Here is a 16,972-nt window from a genome sequence, read left to right on the forward strand (position 1 = left end):
AGCCTCCTCTTGCACTCTCCCCCCCAGCCACACACCACACATCAACCTGTACCTGAACCTCCCCACCTCAAAAACCATATAATGAAATTGGAAAAGGTTTAGAAAAGATTACTTGCACCTACATTAGTATTAACTTTCAGATCAGTAATCAGTGACCAAGTCTTCCTTTCCTGTCAAGCTGAGGTCCAATGCAGTATCCCCCCCTTGGACAGAGTCTTTGTTATCATTGGTATGTTTTCTGTATGGAGAAATCAAGCATAATTTTAGTGCCTCCCAGTACTTCATGAGATACGTGTGTGTGTGTGTGTGTGTGTGTGTGTGTGTGTGTGCACGCGTGTGTGTGTGTGTGTTTTATTCCCATCCCCCACTGTTCACTGGTTTGTGTCTTTGCCCTGTGCGCCCTTTTGAGCCAGGATTGTGTCTTCTCTGGGATTGAACACTACTCTGGTGATGGGTCCCCACTGATGCCTCTACATGGTGCCAAAATAACACACAGAGAATTGTGATGATCCTGAATCAGTAATGGCAACAGTGTGTCCTCATGGAAAACACATCGCAGCCCAAGTTTTCTGTCTCCTTTCTCACAGGCATTTTTCTCAGAGTCTCCAAAGGCTTATCTACGTGTGTATGAGAAACAAGGCAAGATGCACAGACAGATTAATCCAAGAGCTATACACGTGTGTGTGCGCAGACCAATACCTACAGCTACATCTGTCTGGTTTTTCTCAGAGTATCAATAAGATTTTCGGTGCCATTTTTGTAAGAAGGAAGTCGGAATTGCACAGGAAGTGCCTTGGTGCAGAGCAGCAGTAACGCCTGAAACAACTCACCCCCAACGATCCCTGTGGGCAAACACACAATAACGGCAACAGCCACAAAGGGAGTCAGCACCAGGAGTCACGTTTTGCACACGTGTCCCACGCTCAGGGCCGAAAGCTGGGATTGTACCAGGGAACAAGGGTCCGGCTGGGTTTTCAGCCATTACTTGCACAAAGCCACTTCCTGTACAATCAGACTTCTCTCTTCAGCACAAAGCGTTTCTCAGTCCGGGCAGCAGCTCATTCTGCTGCCTTCACTGAGAAAGTTGGATCCCTGGCTGGTTCATTTGCAGACCAGTTGCCTGAGCTGTTCATATAAAGCAGCTGTGGGAAAGAAGAACCCAGGCGGCTGCCGACATTTTGGTGTAACAACACCAGCTGGGAGGACTGAGCAGAGGCTGGAAACATCTGCCCCATCTGAAGAGACATTGCAGGTTTGGGCTCCAAACTGAGCTGATATTGGAAACGTGTGTGTGTGAGTGTGTCTGCATGTATGTGTATGTGTCTGAGTGTGTCTGTGTGTGTGCATGCTTGTGTATGAGTTCATGTGTCTGCGTGTTTGCGAGTGTGTGCCTGTCTGTTTGCGTGTGTCTGTGTCTGTGTGTGTCTGTGTCTGTGTGTGCATGCGTCAGTCGGTCTGTGTGTGTGTGTGTGTGAGTGTGTGTGTGCGAGTGTGTGTGTGAGGGAAAGTTGAGTCCCCAGGGGAGGGCTGGCAAGGGTTGGGGTATTTTAAACGGCCTCCAAAGCCCTCCAAGTGAAAATGCTGGTGAGTGCGCAGCAGGCAGAGCAGGGGACAAGCCGCAGTCTCTGATATTTGGGAGCCTAAAGTCACCCGGGGTGGGAGCATGGGGTGGGGGAGGGAACACGGTGATGTTTACAGATGTTTACAGTAAACACTCGGGCTGTGTCTACACTGGCATCCCTTTCCGGAAAAGGGATGCTAATGTGACACTTTGGAATTGCAAATCCGCAGGGGATTTAAATATCCCCCGCGGCATTTGCATTTACATGGCTGCCACTTTTTTCCAGCTCGGGGTTACGTTGGAGAAAAGCGCCAGTCTAGACGCGATTTTCCGGAAAATAAACCCTTTTCCGGGAGATCTCTTATTCCTACTTGAAAGGCCAAGGCAGACGAGTACCCAGCGCTCTATAAAGCCGCCTCCCCCCAGCCAGTCCCTAGCTCAGCTGGGTGCAGCATCCTAGGGCCCCCAACCCTTCCCTGCAGCGCTCAGGCCCAGGGGATCCAACCCAGCAGCGCACGGCAAATCCTCAGGCCAGGTGGGGAAAGCACAACGGAAACGTGGGATTGTCGCTGACTCCACCAGGGCCCAGCAGCGCAGACTTTCCTCAGCTCCTGCAGGGCAGCCAGGCCCACCGCGGGGTCAGCACCTGTGTCTGGGGAAACACTCCCACATTTGGAAGCAGTTTCACTAACTGCAGTGGGCCTCAGGCACCAGCCTGCATGGCAGGTTTTGCAAATCCCACTCGGCGCCTGTCTGCTCTCACGCCCCGAAATACCCGGATAAATCTGGGCCTTGCTGCCTCCGTCGTGCCTGTGCCAGGAGCATCCAGCGAGGAAGGAGATCCCTTTGGAAGAGCTGGGTGGCTTGCACAAGAAGCATGTAGTGTAGACTTAGCCCCAGTGTCCTCTCCTCGGGTCATATGTCACACACACCTATGGCACCCTCTGCACCAAACCACTATTGACAGGCAAAGCACAGGAACCAGGGGACACCGACCGGCTGGGATCTGGCTCTCCTGCAGTGACCTCAACCACTGATTTTTCAGGAGACGCTGTGTCCAATCCCCATTTCAGAGGAGGAATGGCCGCCTATCAATCACTTGGAACCACTGACCGGGTAAGTACCAGCCCTGAACACATCCACAGAGCTTCTCAGACCTGGCCCCTGTGGATCAGACCCACTTGGACAGAGACCCCAGACTTGTGAGCTCATGGGAACAGGCCCTTCTGTGACGGACACAGGTTGGTGTGTTTGGTTAGAGGCTAGGACCGAGGCCTGCCACAGCCACAGGTACCGCAGCCCCCCGCTGCTCATCCCTGGACCCAGAACTGCCTGCCCCACCCTGTGCTCATTGGGGATAGATTGCTATAGAGAACAACAGGCCTCAGATCTTCTCAGCTTGCAGCAAGTGGATGAACAGTAAAACTCAGAGAAATAGAGGGAGGAGGCCTAGGATGGTAATGTCAGATGTTGCCCACAACCTGCCTTTGCCTCTGAATCTTTCTCTGCCTTCTTGAATCCCTGCTGGGACACGGGCAAACACACAGAGGACCCCTAACTAGGTCAGATCATGGTCCCTCTTGCCCAGTATGTAAGACATCTCTTAGTCTATGTTCAAACTAGGGGGGCTAATGTAGGCATTCGAACTTGCAAATGAAGCCTGGGATTTAAATATCCCGGGCTTCATTTGCATGTTCCCGTCCGGTCGCCATTTTGACATTCCACTAGCCTGAAGTAACTGCCTGCGGCTATGCAAGGCAGTGAAACGGTAATTCGAACTAAGTCCTTAGTTCGAATTAACTGTTACTTACTTCGGGCTAAGGGGATTTAAAATTGGTGAACTGATGGAAAGATGCAAATCAATTGCGAGATATTTAAATCCCGGGCTTCATTTACAACTTTGAATGCCTACATTAGCCTCCCTAGTTCGAACTAGGGGGCTAGTGCAGACATAGCCTAAGAAACAGGATACCACTGTCAGGGTATGGCTAGGGGCTAGGGGGCTAGTGTAGACATATCCTGACAGTGGCCCAGACCAGAAAAGGAAAATCTTCCACTTCTGGCTTCTTGTAGATGGAGGTTTAGAGTCACCCCAAGCATGGTGTCTTGGCCTATAGACATCGATGGGCCTATTCTCTGTGAATAAATCCCATTCTTTTTGGACCCTATAACTTCCCATGGAAAGGAAGCTGCAAGTGCTTTGGAGAATGGGGTGAATATTCAAAAGAGGCTGGACAAGTGGGGGAGATGGTGTGAGGCGAAGAGGCTAAAATTCAATAAGGGCACATGCCGAGTGCTGCTTTCAGGAGGGAACCAGCTGTGTGCGCCCACAATGGAACAGGCTGCCGGGGGCGGAGCGCTGCAGGAAGGGATCTGATGGTTATCATGGATCACCAGCAGGCCCACCCATGTGGGGAGGAGGGGACAACTGCCCTGGGACCCAGCAACTCTAAAGGGTCCGGATCTCCTGGCTTCTGCGACTGCAGCAAGGGTGGTGACCAACGAGAGATCTGGGCCCCTTAGAATCGCTGCTGGATTGCCGGGCAGTGCACTCCAGGGCCCCAGTTCGGGCTGCTCCGAGTGCAGGACGGGGGGTAGAGTGGCACCATCCGCATCCACAGCCCAGCCCCTTCTGCTTGAGGCCCTGCTCCTCTCAGGAAAAGGGAGCTGCGCTCCTCCGCACACTACCCAGGGGCCAGGCCATCCTCCTGGCTCCCCGGTCCAGTGTCCAGCACTGCTGGAATAGGAGACCCTTGGCCCAAGATGGGTGAGAAGGGCTGTTTGAAAGGAAAGGGAATGATTGTATCCCCTGTAATCCATGCGGATAAGGCCTCAGCTGGAAAACCATCTCCGTTCCAGGGGCCACATTTCAGGAAAAATGTTGACAAACTGGAGAAAGAGACGCAACAAGAGTGATGAAAGGGCTGGAAGACGTGAGCCATGAGGGAGGGCTGAAGGAATTGGGCTTGTTTAGTTTGTAATAGAGAAGACTGAGAAGGGACAGGAGAGCAGCTTTCAAGGACCTGAAAGGGTGTTACAAGAAGGAGGGGAAAAAAATATTCTTGTTGACTTCTGACCCTAGGCCAAGGAGCAATGGGCTTAAACAGCAGCCAGGGACCTTTAGATTGGACATTTGGAAAAACTTCCTGTCAGGATAGGTAGGCGGAGGAGCAAATTGCCTTGGGCACTTGTGGAGCCTCTGTCCTTGGCATTTCTTAAGAACAGGTTGGATAAACACCTCTTAGGAATTGGCTAGTTCCTGTGCAGTTCTGCCTGGACTGCATGAGATTGGACTAAGTGTCTCTCAGGGCACGTTTACACAGCAGCGCTAGTCTGAAATAACAGAGTGCGCGTCCACACTGCAATGCTGAGCTGGAGGACTTCTCACTCCATCTCCTGTAACCCTCATTTCACAAGGAGTAAGGGAGGTCGGAGGAAGAGTGCTCTCCCTTCCACTTCTTGCCTTGTGCAGATAGAGCCAAAAGCAGAATGAAGCTCTTTCGACGTAGCTGAAGATGGGCAGCTTAATTTGACTTTGCCCGGCAGTGTAGATGTGCCCTCAAGGGCTATTCAGCTTCACACGTCCGTCCTGTTCCATCTTTTCCATTGTCTGTTTGCAGTCTGAGGTCACAAAAACAGGGAATCTGGGGGAGTCTAATATCACACTGGGCAGTAGGTCTCGAAGTTGCACCAGAAAACAGACAAGGATTCCTTTAAAGTTAGGTGACATTTCTGGGGCAAATCCTGTGGGCTTTTTAAGCTATAAAATATAAATTGGGTTGACGGAAACAATTTGCAACCTTTGGTGGATTCGGGTAACTTGCATTGGTCTGAAGAAGAAAAGATTTTTTCCCCATAAATGTTGTAACTCTTCATTTTGGTATTTCCAAGTGAAACAGTTAGACATTTTGTGATGGGGGCGGTCAAAGAAGAACCCTTGGGTCCAGATCCAAGAATGAATAAGAGAAGGAGGGAGGGTGGAGTAGGGGAGGAAAGAAGAGATCTGTTGTCTGGTACTGACCAGAACCCGCCTGACTATCAGTGAGGAAACAGGAAGACAAAGCTAACGGCAATTAGAATCTGGGTAGGTGGGCCAGGGCTGGGTACAACTTGAGTTTCTAATTCCTCTAAATGTTAAGAAATAACCCACCCCCAAAAACAACAAAAACCCCAAACCCCCCTCACTGGACTTTCCCCTACACCAGGGATGGGCAATCATTTTTCATGGGGGGGGGCACTTTTCCAGGGAGGGCCGTGGGGTCTGGACGGAGGTGGGTGCAGAAGGGAGCTCAGGGAGGCATTGGGCTGCAGGCGAGGGTGTGGGGTGTGAGAGGGAGTTTGGGTCAAGGAGGGCGCTGGCAGCAGGCCTGGTGCAGAGAGGCAGATGCAGCAACCAGGCACTCAGAGACCTGCGGTTGCTCCCTGCCTGTGGCTGCAGTGGGGTGGGCCAAGGGTGGGACTGAAAGGCTTGTCAGCCGGATCTGGCCCCTGGACCGTATCATGCCTACCATTGCCCTGGACATTATCAAACAGCGAATCCTTGTGGGCAGCAGGTGACAGACTTGCCAGGCCCTGGGCATGGGGGAGGGGGGAGGGGCAGCTTTGGGACTGGAAGAGGAGGGGTCTTGGGGGGAAGGAGTGTCACTGGGGAAGCCAGCCCTTAGCACCTCTTGGAGTGTGCCCCACACACAGACCCCCCACCCGCCATCAGCCCTTAGAATCATAGAATACTAGGACTGGAAGGGACCTCGAGAGGTCATCGAGTCCAGTCCCCTGACCTCATGGCAGGACCAAATACTGTCTAGACCATCCCTGATAGACATTTATCTAACCTGCTCTTCAATATCTCCATAGATGGGGATTCCACAACCTCCCTGGACAATTTATTCCAGTGTCTGACCACCCTGACAGGTAGGAACTTTTCTCTAATGTCCAACCTAAACCTCCCTTGCTGCAGTTTAAGCCAATTGCTTCTTGTTCTATCTTCAGAGGCCAAGGTGAACAAGTTTTCTCCTCCTCCTTATGACACCCTTTTAGATACCTGAAAACTGCTATCATGTCCCCCTTCAATCTTCTCTTTTCTAAACTAAACAAACCCAATTCTTTCAGCCTTCCTTCATAGGTCATGTTCTCTAGACTTTTTATCATTATTGTCGCTCTTCTGTGCACCCTCTACAATTTCTCCACATATTTCTTGAAATGCGGTGCCCAGAACTAGACACAATACTCCAATTGAGGCCTAATCAGCAAAGAGTAGAGCGGAAGAATGACTCCTCGTGTCTTGCTCACAACACACCTGTTATGCATCCCAGAATCATATTTGCTTTTTCTGCAACAGCATCACACTGCTGACTCATATTCAGCTTGTGGTCCACTATAACCCCTTGATCCCTTTCTGCCATGCTCCTTCCTAGACAGTCGCTTCCCATTCTGTGTGTGTGAAACTGATTGTTCCTTCCTAAATGGAGCACTTTGCTTTTGTCTTTATTAAACTTCATCCTGTTTACCTCAGACCGTTTCTCCAATTTGTCCAGGTCATTTTGAATTATGACCCTAACCTCCAGATTAGTCGCAACCCCTCCTAGCTTGGTATCATCTGCAAACTTAATAAGCGTACTTTCCATGCCAATATCTAAATCGTTGATGAAGATATTGAACAGAGCCAGTACCAAAACAGACCCCTGCAGAACCCCACTTGTTATGCCTTTCCAGCAGGATTGTGAACCATTAATAAGTACACTCTATGTACGGTTATCCAACCAGTTATGCACCCACCTTATAGTAGCCCCATCTAAGTTGTATTTGCCTAGTTTATTGATAAGAATATCATGTGAGACCATATCAAACGCCTTACTAAAGTCTAGGTATCATAGAATCATAGAATCATAGAATAATAGGACTGGAAGGGACCTCGAGAGGTCATCGAGTCCAGCCCCCCGCCCTCAAGGCAGGATCAAGCTCCGTCTACACCATCCCTGACAGATGTCTATCTAACCTGTTCTTAAATATCTCCAGAGAGGGAGATTCCACCACCTCCCTTGGCAATTTATTCCAATATTTGACCACCCTGACAGTTAGGAATTTTTTCCTAATGTCCAATCTAAACCTCCCCTGCTGCACTTTAAGCCCATTACTCCTTGTCCTGTCCTCAGAAACCAAGAGGAACAAATTTTCGCCTTCCTCCTTGTGACACCCTTTTAGATATTTGAAAACCGCTATCATGTCCCCCCTTAATCTTCTTTTTTCCAAACTAAACAAGCCCAGTTCATGAAGCCTGGCTTCATAGGTCATGTTCTCTAAACCTTTAATCATTCTTGTCGCTCTTCTCTGTACCCTTTCCAATTTCTCCACATCTTTCTTGAAATGTGGCGCCCAGAACTGGACACAGTACTCCAGCTGAGGCCTAACTAGTGCAGAATAGAGCGGCAGAATGACTTCACGAGTTTTGCTTACAACACACCTGTTGATACAACCTAGAATCATATTTGCTTTTTTTGCAACAGCATCACACTGTTGACTCATATTCAACTTGTGGTCCACTATGACCCCTAGATCCCTTTCCGCCATGCTCCTTCCTAGACAGTCGCTTCCCATCTTGTATGTATGGAACTGATTGTTCCTTCCTAAGTGGAGCACTCTGCATTTCTCCTTATTAAACTTCATCCTGTTTACCTCTGACCATTTCTCTAACTTGCTAAGGTCATTTTGAATTATGTCCCTATCCTCCAAAGAAGTTGCAACCCCACCCAGTTTGGTATCATCTGCAAACTTAATAAGAGTACTCTCTATCCCAATATCTACATCATTGATGAAGATATTGAATAGTACGGGTCCCAAAACAGACCCTTGAGGAACTCCACTTGTTATCCCTTTCCAGCAGGATTTAGAACCGTTAACAACAACTCTCTGACTACGGTTATCCAGCCAATTATGCACCCACCTTATCGTGGCCCTATCTAAGTTATATTTGCCTAGTTTATCAATAAGAATATCATGCGAGACCGTATCAAATGCCTTACTAAAGTCTAGGTATATGACATCCACCGCTTCTCCCTTATCCACAAGGCTCGTTATCTTTTCAAAGAAAGCTATCAGATTAGTTTGGCATGACTTGTTCTTCACAAACCCATGCTGGCTATTCCCTATCACTTTATTACTTTCCAAGTGTTTGCATACGATTTCCTTAATTACCTGCTCCATTATCTTCCCTGGGACAGACGTTAAACTGACCGGTCTATAATTTCCTGGGTTGTTCTTATTCCCCTTTTTATAGATGGGCACAATATTTGCCCTTTTCCAGTCTTCTGGAATCTCCCCTGTCTGCCATGATTTTTCAAAGATCATAGCTAAAGGCTCAGATACCTCCTCTATCAGCTCCTTGAGTATCCTGGGATGCATTTCATCAGGACCTGGTGACTTGCTGACATCTAACTTTCCTAAGTGATTTTTAACTTGTTCTTTGTGTATCCTATCTTCTAAACTTACCCTCTCTCTGCTTGTATTCACTACGTTAGGCACACCTCCAGACTTCTCGGTGAAGACCGAAACAAAGAAGTCATTGAGCATCTCCGCCATTTCCAAGTTCCCTGTTACTGCTTCTCCCTCCTCGCTAAGCAGTGGGCCTACCCTGTCCTTGGTCTTCCTCTTGCTTTTAATGTATTTATAAAAGGTCTTCTTGTTTCCCTTTATGCCTGTAGCTAGTTTGATCTCATTTTGTGCCTTTGCCTTTCTAATCTTGCCCCTGCATTCCCGTGTTGCTTGCCTATATTCATCCTTTGTTAGTTGTCCTAGTTTCCATTTTTTATATGACTCCTTTTTTATTTTGAGATCATGCAAGATCTCCTTGTTAAGCCAAGCTGGTCTTTTGCCATATTTTCTATCTTTCCTACACAGCGGAATTGTTTGCTTTTGGGCCCTTAACAACGTCCCTTTGAAATACTTCCAACTCTCCTCAGTTGTTTTTCCCTTCAGTCTTGCTTCCCATGGGACCTTACCTACAAGTTCTCTGAGCTTATCAAAATCTGCCTTCCTGAAATCCATAACCTCAATTATGGTGGTCTCCCTTCTACCTTTCCTTAAGATCATGAACTCTATTATTTCGTGATCACTGTCCCCTATACTGTCTTCCACTTTCAAGTTCTCAACTAGTTCCTCCCTATTTGTTAAAACCAAATCCAGAACAGCTTCTCCTCTGGTAGCTTTTTCAACCTTCTGAAACAGAAAGTTGTCTCCAATGCAGTCCAGAAACTTATTGGATAGCCTGTGCCTCGCTGTGTTAGTTTCCCAACATATGTCTGGATAGTTGAAGTCCCCCATCACCACCAAATCTTGGGCTTTGGATAGTTTTGTTAATTGTTTAAAAAAGGCCTCATCCACCTCTTCCACCTGGCTAGGTGGCCTGTAGTAGACTCCTAGCATGATATCACCCTCGTTTTTTACCCCTTTTAGCTTAACCCAGAGACTCTCTACACAGCTATCTCCTACGTTCATCTCCACTTCAGTCCAAGTGTGTACATTTTTAATATACAAGGCAACCCCTCCTCCCTTTTTTCCCTGTCTGTCCTTCCTGAGCAAGCCGTACCCTTCCATACCAATATTCCAATCATGTGTCCCATCCCACCAGGTTTCTGTAATACCAATGATATCATAGTTGTATTTATTGGTTAGCAATTCCAGTTCTTCCTGCTTATTACCCATACTTCTCGCATTTGTATATAGGCATCTAAGATACTGATTTGATCTTGCCTCCCTGTTGTGCCCTGACCCTCCTTTCTCCTTGCCATTATAGGCCGTAGTCCCCCCCATTTCCAACCCATCTCCCAGTCCCGCACATTCAGCACTTACCTGTGGGCTTTGCTCACCTGCCCCCGACAAACCTAGTTTAAAGCCCTCCTCACAAGGTTAGCCAGTCTGTGTCCAAACAAGGCCTTCCCGCTCCTGGAAAGGTGAACTCCATCTCCGCCAAGCAGTCCTTCCTGGAAGAGCACCCCGTGATCAAGGAAGCCGAATCCCTCCTGGCGACACCATCGTCGCAGCCAGGCATTCACCTCCAGGATGCACCTCTCTCTGCCCGGGCCCCTACCTTTGACAGGAAGGATAGAAGAGAATACCACCTGCGCTCCAAACTCCCTCACCCGTACTCCCAAAGCCCTGTAGTCACACTTGATCCGCTCAGTGTCACACCTGGCAGTATCATTTGTGCCCACGTGGATGAGTAGCATGGGGTAGTAGTCAGAGGGCCGGATAATCCTCGACAATGCCTCACCACCGCTTCTCCCTTATCCACAAGACTCGTTATCCTATCAGAGAAAGCTATACAATTGGTTTGACATGATTTGTTCTTTACAAATCCATGCTGGCTGTTCCCTATCACCTTGCCATCCTTCCAAGTGTTTACAGATGATTTCCTTAATTACTTGCTCCATTATCTTCCCTGGCACATAAGTTAAATTAACTGGTCTGTAGTTTCCTGGGTTGTTCTTATTCCCCTTTTTATAGATGGGCACTAGATTTGCCCTTTTCCAGTCTTCTGGAATCTCTCCTGTCTCCCATGATTTTCCAAAAATGAGAGCTAGAGGCTCAGCTACTCCTCTAGCACCACTTGGAGTGCATCACACTGGCACACACACACACATACGCACACCCTCTACCAGTCCATAGTGACTTCTGTATTGTCACACACACACCCTCCTCCAGCTCTTAGCCCTACCTGGGAAGCACCAAGCTGGGCTCTGGCAGCAATTTACAGACTCAGGGCTCTGGCTGCCCCCTCTGCCCCAGTAGCAGTAGCAGAAGTTGGGAGCCCCAGGCCCTTTTCAGTTGGTGGCACCTGCCCCCTTTGCCCTCTTTGCGACCTGCCTGTGGGCACCTTGGTGGGATGGGACTGGAGACGGCGTCTGCTGATGGGGCCAATGCCACTGGGAGAGAGGGCTGGGAAAATGCACCAAAGGCTCCTCTAGGGGGAAGGACGCTGCTGGCCGAGGCTGCAGGGCACAAGAGGAAGGGGCGAGTTTCAAAGGGCCTTGGGGATGAAGCCAAGGCCTGTGAACAGAATGCGTTCAAAGGGAGGGGCATCCCCGGGATTTCAGAGATGGGCAAAAAGGAGCCTCCAGCAGCATTTTGAGTGGCCTGGCCCAGGGCTGCCAAGAGGCAGTAACTACAGAGCCAGGTGCATGTTTTTCCCGTCATTTCCCCTCAGGCTGTCACTCCAAAGTGTCACCTTCCCACCAGTCCCCTTTCTCACTGGGACCTGCCCAATTAACCTGCCTCCCCATAGAGCCAAGTGTCATCTTAAACAATGCCCTATCTCCAACATTGGCCAATGTCTGAGGGAGGGAGGGAGGGAGGGAGGGAGGGAGGGAGGGAGGGAGAGAAGAAGGGGGAGAGGAGGGGAGAAGGGAGAAAGAAAAGGGGGGAGAGAGGGAGGGAGGGAGGAGAGATGAGGGAGGAGAGACGAGGAGGGAAAGGAGAGGGAGGAAGGGAGGAAGTGAGAGGGGAGACAAGGAGGGAAGGGAGAGAGAGAGAGAGGGGGGAGATGAGGAGGGAAGGGAGAGGGACAGGGGGTGTTACTGGGCTCTGCCCCTATGCTGGGCTGTCAGAGGGTATGTCTACACTACCCTCCTAGTTCGAACTAGGAGGGTAATGTATGCATACCGCACTTGCTAATGAAGCCCGGGATTTGAATTTCCCGGGCTTCATTAGCATAAGCGGGGAGCCGCCATTTTTAAATCCCCGCTGCTTCGAACCCCGTGCAGCGCGGCTACCCGGGGCTCGAACTAGGTAGTTCGGACTAGGGTGCCTATTCCGAACTACCGGTACACCTCGTTTCACGAGGAGTAACGGTAGTTCGGAATAGGCACCTAGTCCGAACTACCTAGTTCGAGCCCCGTGTAGCCGCGCTGCACGGGGTTCGAAGCAGCGGGGATTTAAAAATGGCGGCTCCCCGCTTATGCTAATGAAGCCCGGGAAATTCAAATCCCGGGCTTCATTAGCAAGTGCGGTATGCATACATTACCCCGCTAGTTCGAACTAGGAGGGTAGTGTAGACATACCCTGAAGTTGGCACAACCGAGCACTTTGGTTTTGCCCGTGGAATTTGTTCTCTTGAGTCCAGTGGCCTCCACCAAGGATTTGGCTGAGAAACCAGGAAGGTTTCCCCCGGACAGCAGTGCTGAGTTGCACGAGGGGGCAGAATGGGGATAAGAATGAATTTGCAGCTATTCACCTCTCCCAGTTTCAAACAGCAGGTTGCTCAGTGCGCTACCAATACACACACATGATGTTCAATCCGGAGGATATGACTGGAGCTGTGCAAGTAACCAGGGTTTTGATTCAGTGGTGGGACTGAATTTTTTTAAACAAATCACATCGAACTGGGGAAAAATCTATTTTCTTTGGCAAATGGCAAAAGAAAAAAATGTTTGGGTTAAAAAGTTTTCTTTGACCCAACACAAAGCATTTTGTTTCATTTGGGATTTTTTTACTTTTTACTTTTTTTTAGAGTAAAGTCAAGGCCAATTTCAAAATAAAAAGGCATTTGAACAGAAAATCTAAACATTTCTTATTGAATGACTTGACAAGACATATTTCAACTTTTTCTGAACTTTCTTCCAGGCCAATACATTGGCAAATTCAACTCAAATTCGCAACATGTTTTGGTCAATGCAATTTTGCATTTTCCAGGGGAAAGGGGCTGGACCAGAAACAGATGCCTGGTTTGTACCAGTGGGTATGCAAAGGCCGAGTTGGTGCTGAAGTGCAAGCGGCATTCCCTCTGCCTCATGGACCAAGTCAAACTGCTGACTCAGTTCTCGAATCCAGAATCTCGATTGCTGATGAAAACATTTGTGTGCACGAGGCTGCAATAACAGGACTGATTTTCTGAGCTAGTTGTACTTAGAGCAGCTGTTGTGGCCTATGGCGGCCAACATATGTGTGCGTATGGCACCTAAGTCACTCTCTGGATGTCAGTAGAACTCCCCCAGCACTCAGAGCTAAGCAGATGCACTGACTGTGGTTAAACACGAAACCTCAAGGTGACTTGCTCCGAAACTCCCATCTCGCCCATGATCACACTGGTAGCAGCACTTGTCCATGCTACTGCCCATTGTTTCTATTGCTGGGTTTGTCTAGCCGGGTATTTCTTTATCTGCTGAGTTCCTTGGGTAACACGTGTTTAAATAACACATTTTACTGCACCTCTTTCAGAGCGAGATGGACAGGAGGATGCCGGGAGGAGATGTTGGTAAGAGGGACACCAGGGGCCCTATTCTGGCCTCACCCCTAGATTTTGCTCAGCCCTGGCATACACAAGTGAGCCACATGAGCTCTCGGGGACTGAGGCAGGTTCTGAGGACACCGCTGGTCACCCAGCATCATGTATCCATTCCAGGGGGTGGCAGTGACGTGTCCCATGCAACTTTGCCTTCTGCAGGGACAACCCCCGCAGAGAAAACCTTTCCCAGGGTCCGTCATTCCGTCTATATGCTGGGCTGCCACAGGAGCTGCACCTGTACCAGCCCCTTTAGCTTTTGAGAAAGGGGACGAGAGGGGAGGCAGGGCAGGGCCTTGTTCCAGTCCAGGGAGAGTCCGTGCGCCACGCACACCCCATCCCCCATCCCCAGCTCCCTCAGGCATTTCTGCCAACCTGGGCAAACTGCAGCCTTGCACCGTGCAAACAAACGTGTGTGAGGCAGGTTGGACCATTTGCCCCGCTCCGCAGTGTGAGGGGAGAGCAGGAGGCAATTTGTAGCCAAGACGGCCTGGCTCCCTGGGTGCAGCACACACAAGTGGGCTGTGCAGGGGACTTTGGCGTGGGCATGGCAGGGGTTTGGCAGGGAGCCCAGTAAGGCCACGCCTGAAAGAGGAGGGCCCAGGATGGTTGTGCAATAATCACTAATCACATGTGAGGAGTGTTGGTGCAGATATTTTGGAAGGTAGCGAGAAGGAGCGGAAACGCCCTGGGGAAATGCTCAGAGGTCTGAGAGGCTGAGCTCCGTCCGCAGGAGGACATGGCCTGAGCAGAACAAGGGTCTCTTTGGATGCGTCTTGTGTTCTCGTCTGACTCTCAGAAACCGGGGTGTGTCTGTGTCCCACCAGAGACAGGTGCTGTAGTTGGACAGTGAGGAGTGCGGTGTAAGAACCGGCCCTGTTGGCCAGGGGCCAAGGCAGACTAGAGAGAGAAGTTGCAGGCTCAGCCAACCAGGGAGGGAGACACATTCAGGGGCCATGTTGTGACTGGACAGAGGCCCTGGGGGGGGGGGTTGTTGGGGAGGCCGGAGAGGAGAACGGTGCATAATCCAGGCAGAACACATGGGCTCTGGGAAGGAACTCTGAGGTCGGGCTGGAGAGGGAAGGAAGCTCCTGGAGGGGCTGAGGGGGAAGAACAGGGTGGATTTGGATGTGGCCGACATGCTCAGGGTGAAGGTGAGAGAGGGCTCAACAACTGCCCCCAGATTGCAGGGCTGAGGGGTGGCAAGAATGGGGGTGTTGAGAAAAGTGTCAGAGGAAGATGGAAGAGGAGAAGATGCAGGAGAGAGGAGAAGGGGCTCAGGTTTGGTCATTGTCAGGAAATCCATGGGGACAGAGACAAGCAGAGATGTGGGATGGGATGGACATTAGTTACTCTGGGCCTCTCGGCCCCAGGGTACGCTGTGTGCATTAATTAGCAGGTGTATAAATAGTACATGGGTAGGACTTGTATCTTTTATTTATGTGCAATGATGCTCTGACTGTTCAACCCGCAGACAACGGTGGGATATCGGAGCTCAGAATCATCCTCGTTGGCAAAACCGGTGCTGGGAAAAGTGCCACGGGAAACACCATCCTTGGCGAACGAACATTTGAGTCTAAACTCCGAGCAACGCCAGTGACTCTGACTTGTGAAAAGGGGCGAAGGAGCTGGAACGAGAGGGAGCTTGTGGTGATTGACACACCTGCCATCTTTGACCGAAAGGTGTGTGATACAGTGACATGTAGTGAGATCTGTCGCTGTGTCGCACTCTCCGCCCCAGGCCCCCACGCGCTGGTGCTGGTGACCCAGCTGGGCCGTTACACTGATGAAGACAAGGAAGCCGTGAAGCGAGTCTGGGAGATCTTTGGAGATGGAGCCATGAGGCACACGGTCGTCCTGTTCACCCGGAAAGAAGATCTAGCGGTCGGCTCCTTGCATGACTATGTGAGATACTCAGATAACAAAGATCTTCAGGGGCTAATTCAGGTGTGCGGGAACCGCTACTGCGCTTTCAACAACAAAGCAACTGGGGCAGAGCAGACGGAGCAGGTTTCGGAGCTGGTGGAAGTGATCCAGAGAATGGTGCAGGAGAACGGGGGCTGGTATTACACCAATGAGATGTACCTGGAGCCCCATTTAACTGAGCAGAAAGTGAGATATTACATTGGACTCAATAAGAGAACCAGGCTGGGAACCGTGGAAGCTGTTTACATCAAGTACAGGAAAGTGATTTGGGGCATTGTGGCGGCTGTGGGGGTTCTTATCGTCCTGCTTCTTGTGATCTTCCTCAGTCACTAACAGCCACTGACAGAGTCTCAGTGCAACCAAACCTGACTGCTACCCAAACCTCGCACCTCAGCTTCTCAGCACCCGCACCCTCTCCACTGACGCCCGTTCATACAAAGCACGAACAAACTCTGTAACCGCTGTTCTTTATTAACAAAATCTATTCAAATAATTTAATGTGCTAAGCTAGTTTCTACATTCAGTTACTCTGGTTTTTGAATGGGTTAATTCCATTGATTTCAGCATGGCCGACTGGGCTTAATCACATAACAGCTCTCAGCCTGCATCTGTAACGGTGTGTCTCCCTTAGCGGCAGTGGAACATGCTGCATTGACAGGTGACTGAGAGATGTGTTTCGCACTTTGTCTAGAGCAGGGAGACTTACTCAGCTCCCAGGTCAACATCCAGTAGCTCACACATAGTTACCATGGTAGTAAAAACACAGTCGCAGACCCTCCTGGGTTGAAATTCAGGCAAAGGGCAAGCTGGCAAGACTCTATCGACCTTCCTGGAGTTACAATAAGGGCATATCTACACAGCCAAAAATGCTATTTAGAATTTAATTTGAAATAGTGCAGCACTTATTTCGAATTTGGTAAACCTCATTCCATGAGGAATAGCGCCAAATTTGAAATAGCTATTTTGAAATAAGTGCTGTGTAGACACAAAATAGGGGGCCCCTAGCCCTTCCCAGGATGTCCTGGTTTCCTCTCCCACACTGCCCCCCCCCAGAGCCTTTGAAGAGGTAGACTCTGGCCACAGTGCCTGTGCCAGCTCCAAGCCTGCCAGCCCAGAGCCAGCAGTCACTGCCCCTGACCCAGTGGCCCCAAAACATGAGCCAGCAAGCCACTGGACCAGCTCCCAGGAGCCTGCCTTCCTGGTCCAGGGCAGAG

At 49.9% G+C, this 16,972-nt stretch overlaps 1 protein-coding gene across 4 annotated transcripts; it reads left to right on the forward strand.

The window, feature by feature from the left end:
- The first annotated feature begins 386 nt into the window (after positions 1-386).
- Positions 387-16,502, forward strand: LOC102446835 (GTPase IMAP family member 2-like). 4 transcript variants are annotated; one of them, XM_075916905.1, is made up of 5 exons: positions 387-1,252; positions 2,607-2,677; positions 6,416-6,472; positions 13,769-14,665; positions 15,307-16,502. In XM_075916905.1, the coding sequence occupies exons 4-5, from the start codon at positions 14,602-14,604 to the stop codon at positions 16,089-16,091; spliced, it is 849 nt and encodes a 282-aa protein (XP_075773020.1). In that variant the 5' UTR covers positions 387-1,252; positions 2,607-2,677; positions 6,416-6,472; positions 13,769-14,601; the 3' UTR covers positions 16,092-16,502. The 4 variants fall into 4 exon arrangements, with proteins under 4 accessions (XP_075773020.1, XP_075773021.1, XP_075773019.1 ...); XM_075916907.1 differs by having other exon boundaries at positions 389-1,252; positions 13,769-13,805; XM_075916906.1 differs by lacking the exon at positions 6,416-6,472.
- Positions 16,503-16,972: the final 470 nt, after the last annotated feature.

The sequence above is a fragment of the Pelodiscus sinensis genome, unplaced genomic scaffold, assembly GCF_049634645.1.
Source record: "Pelodiscus sinensis isolate JC-2024 unplaced genomic scaffold, ASM4963464v1 ctg40, whole genome shotgun sequence".
Lineage (NCBI taxonomy): Eukaryota > Metazoa > Chordata > Testudines > Trionychidae > Pelodiscus > Pelodiscus sinensis.

Bases quoted from the DNA above. Each gene is read 5' to 3' on its own strand.
- LOC102446835 (XM_075916904.1), top strand. From the start codon at position 2,642: ATGGCCGCCTATCAATCACTTGGAACCACTGACCGG. The intron at 2,678-13,768 runs GTAAGTACCAGC...CACCTCTTTCAG, and splicing joins CACTTGGAACCACTGACCGG to AGCGAGATGGACAGGAGGAT. The intron at 13,806-15,306 runs GTAAGAGGGACA...TTCAACCCGCAG, and splicing joins GATGCCGGGAGGAGATGTTG to ACAACGGTGGGATATCGGAG.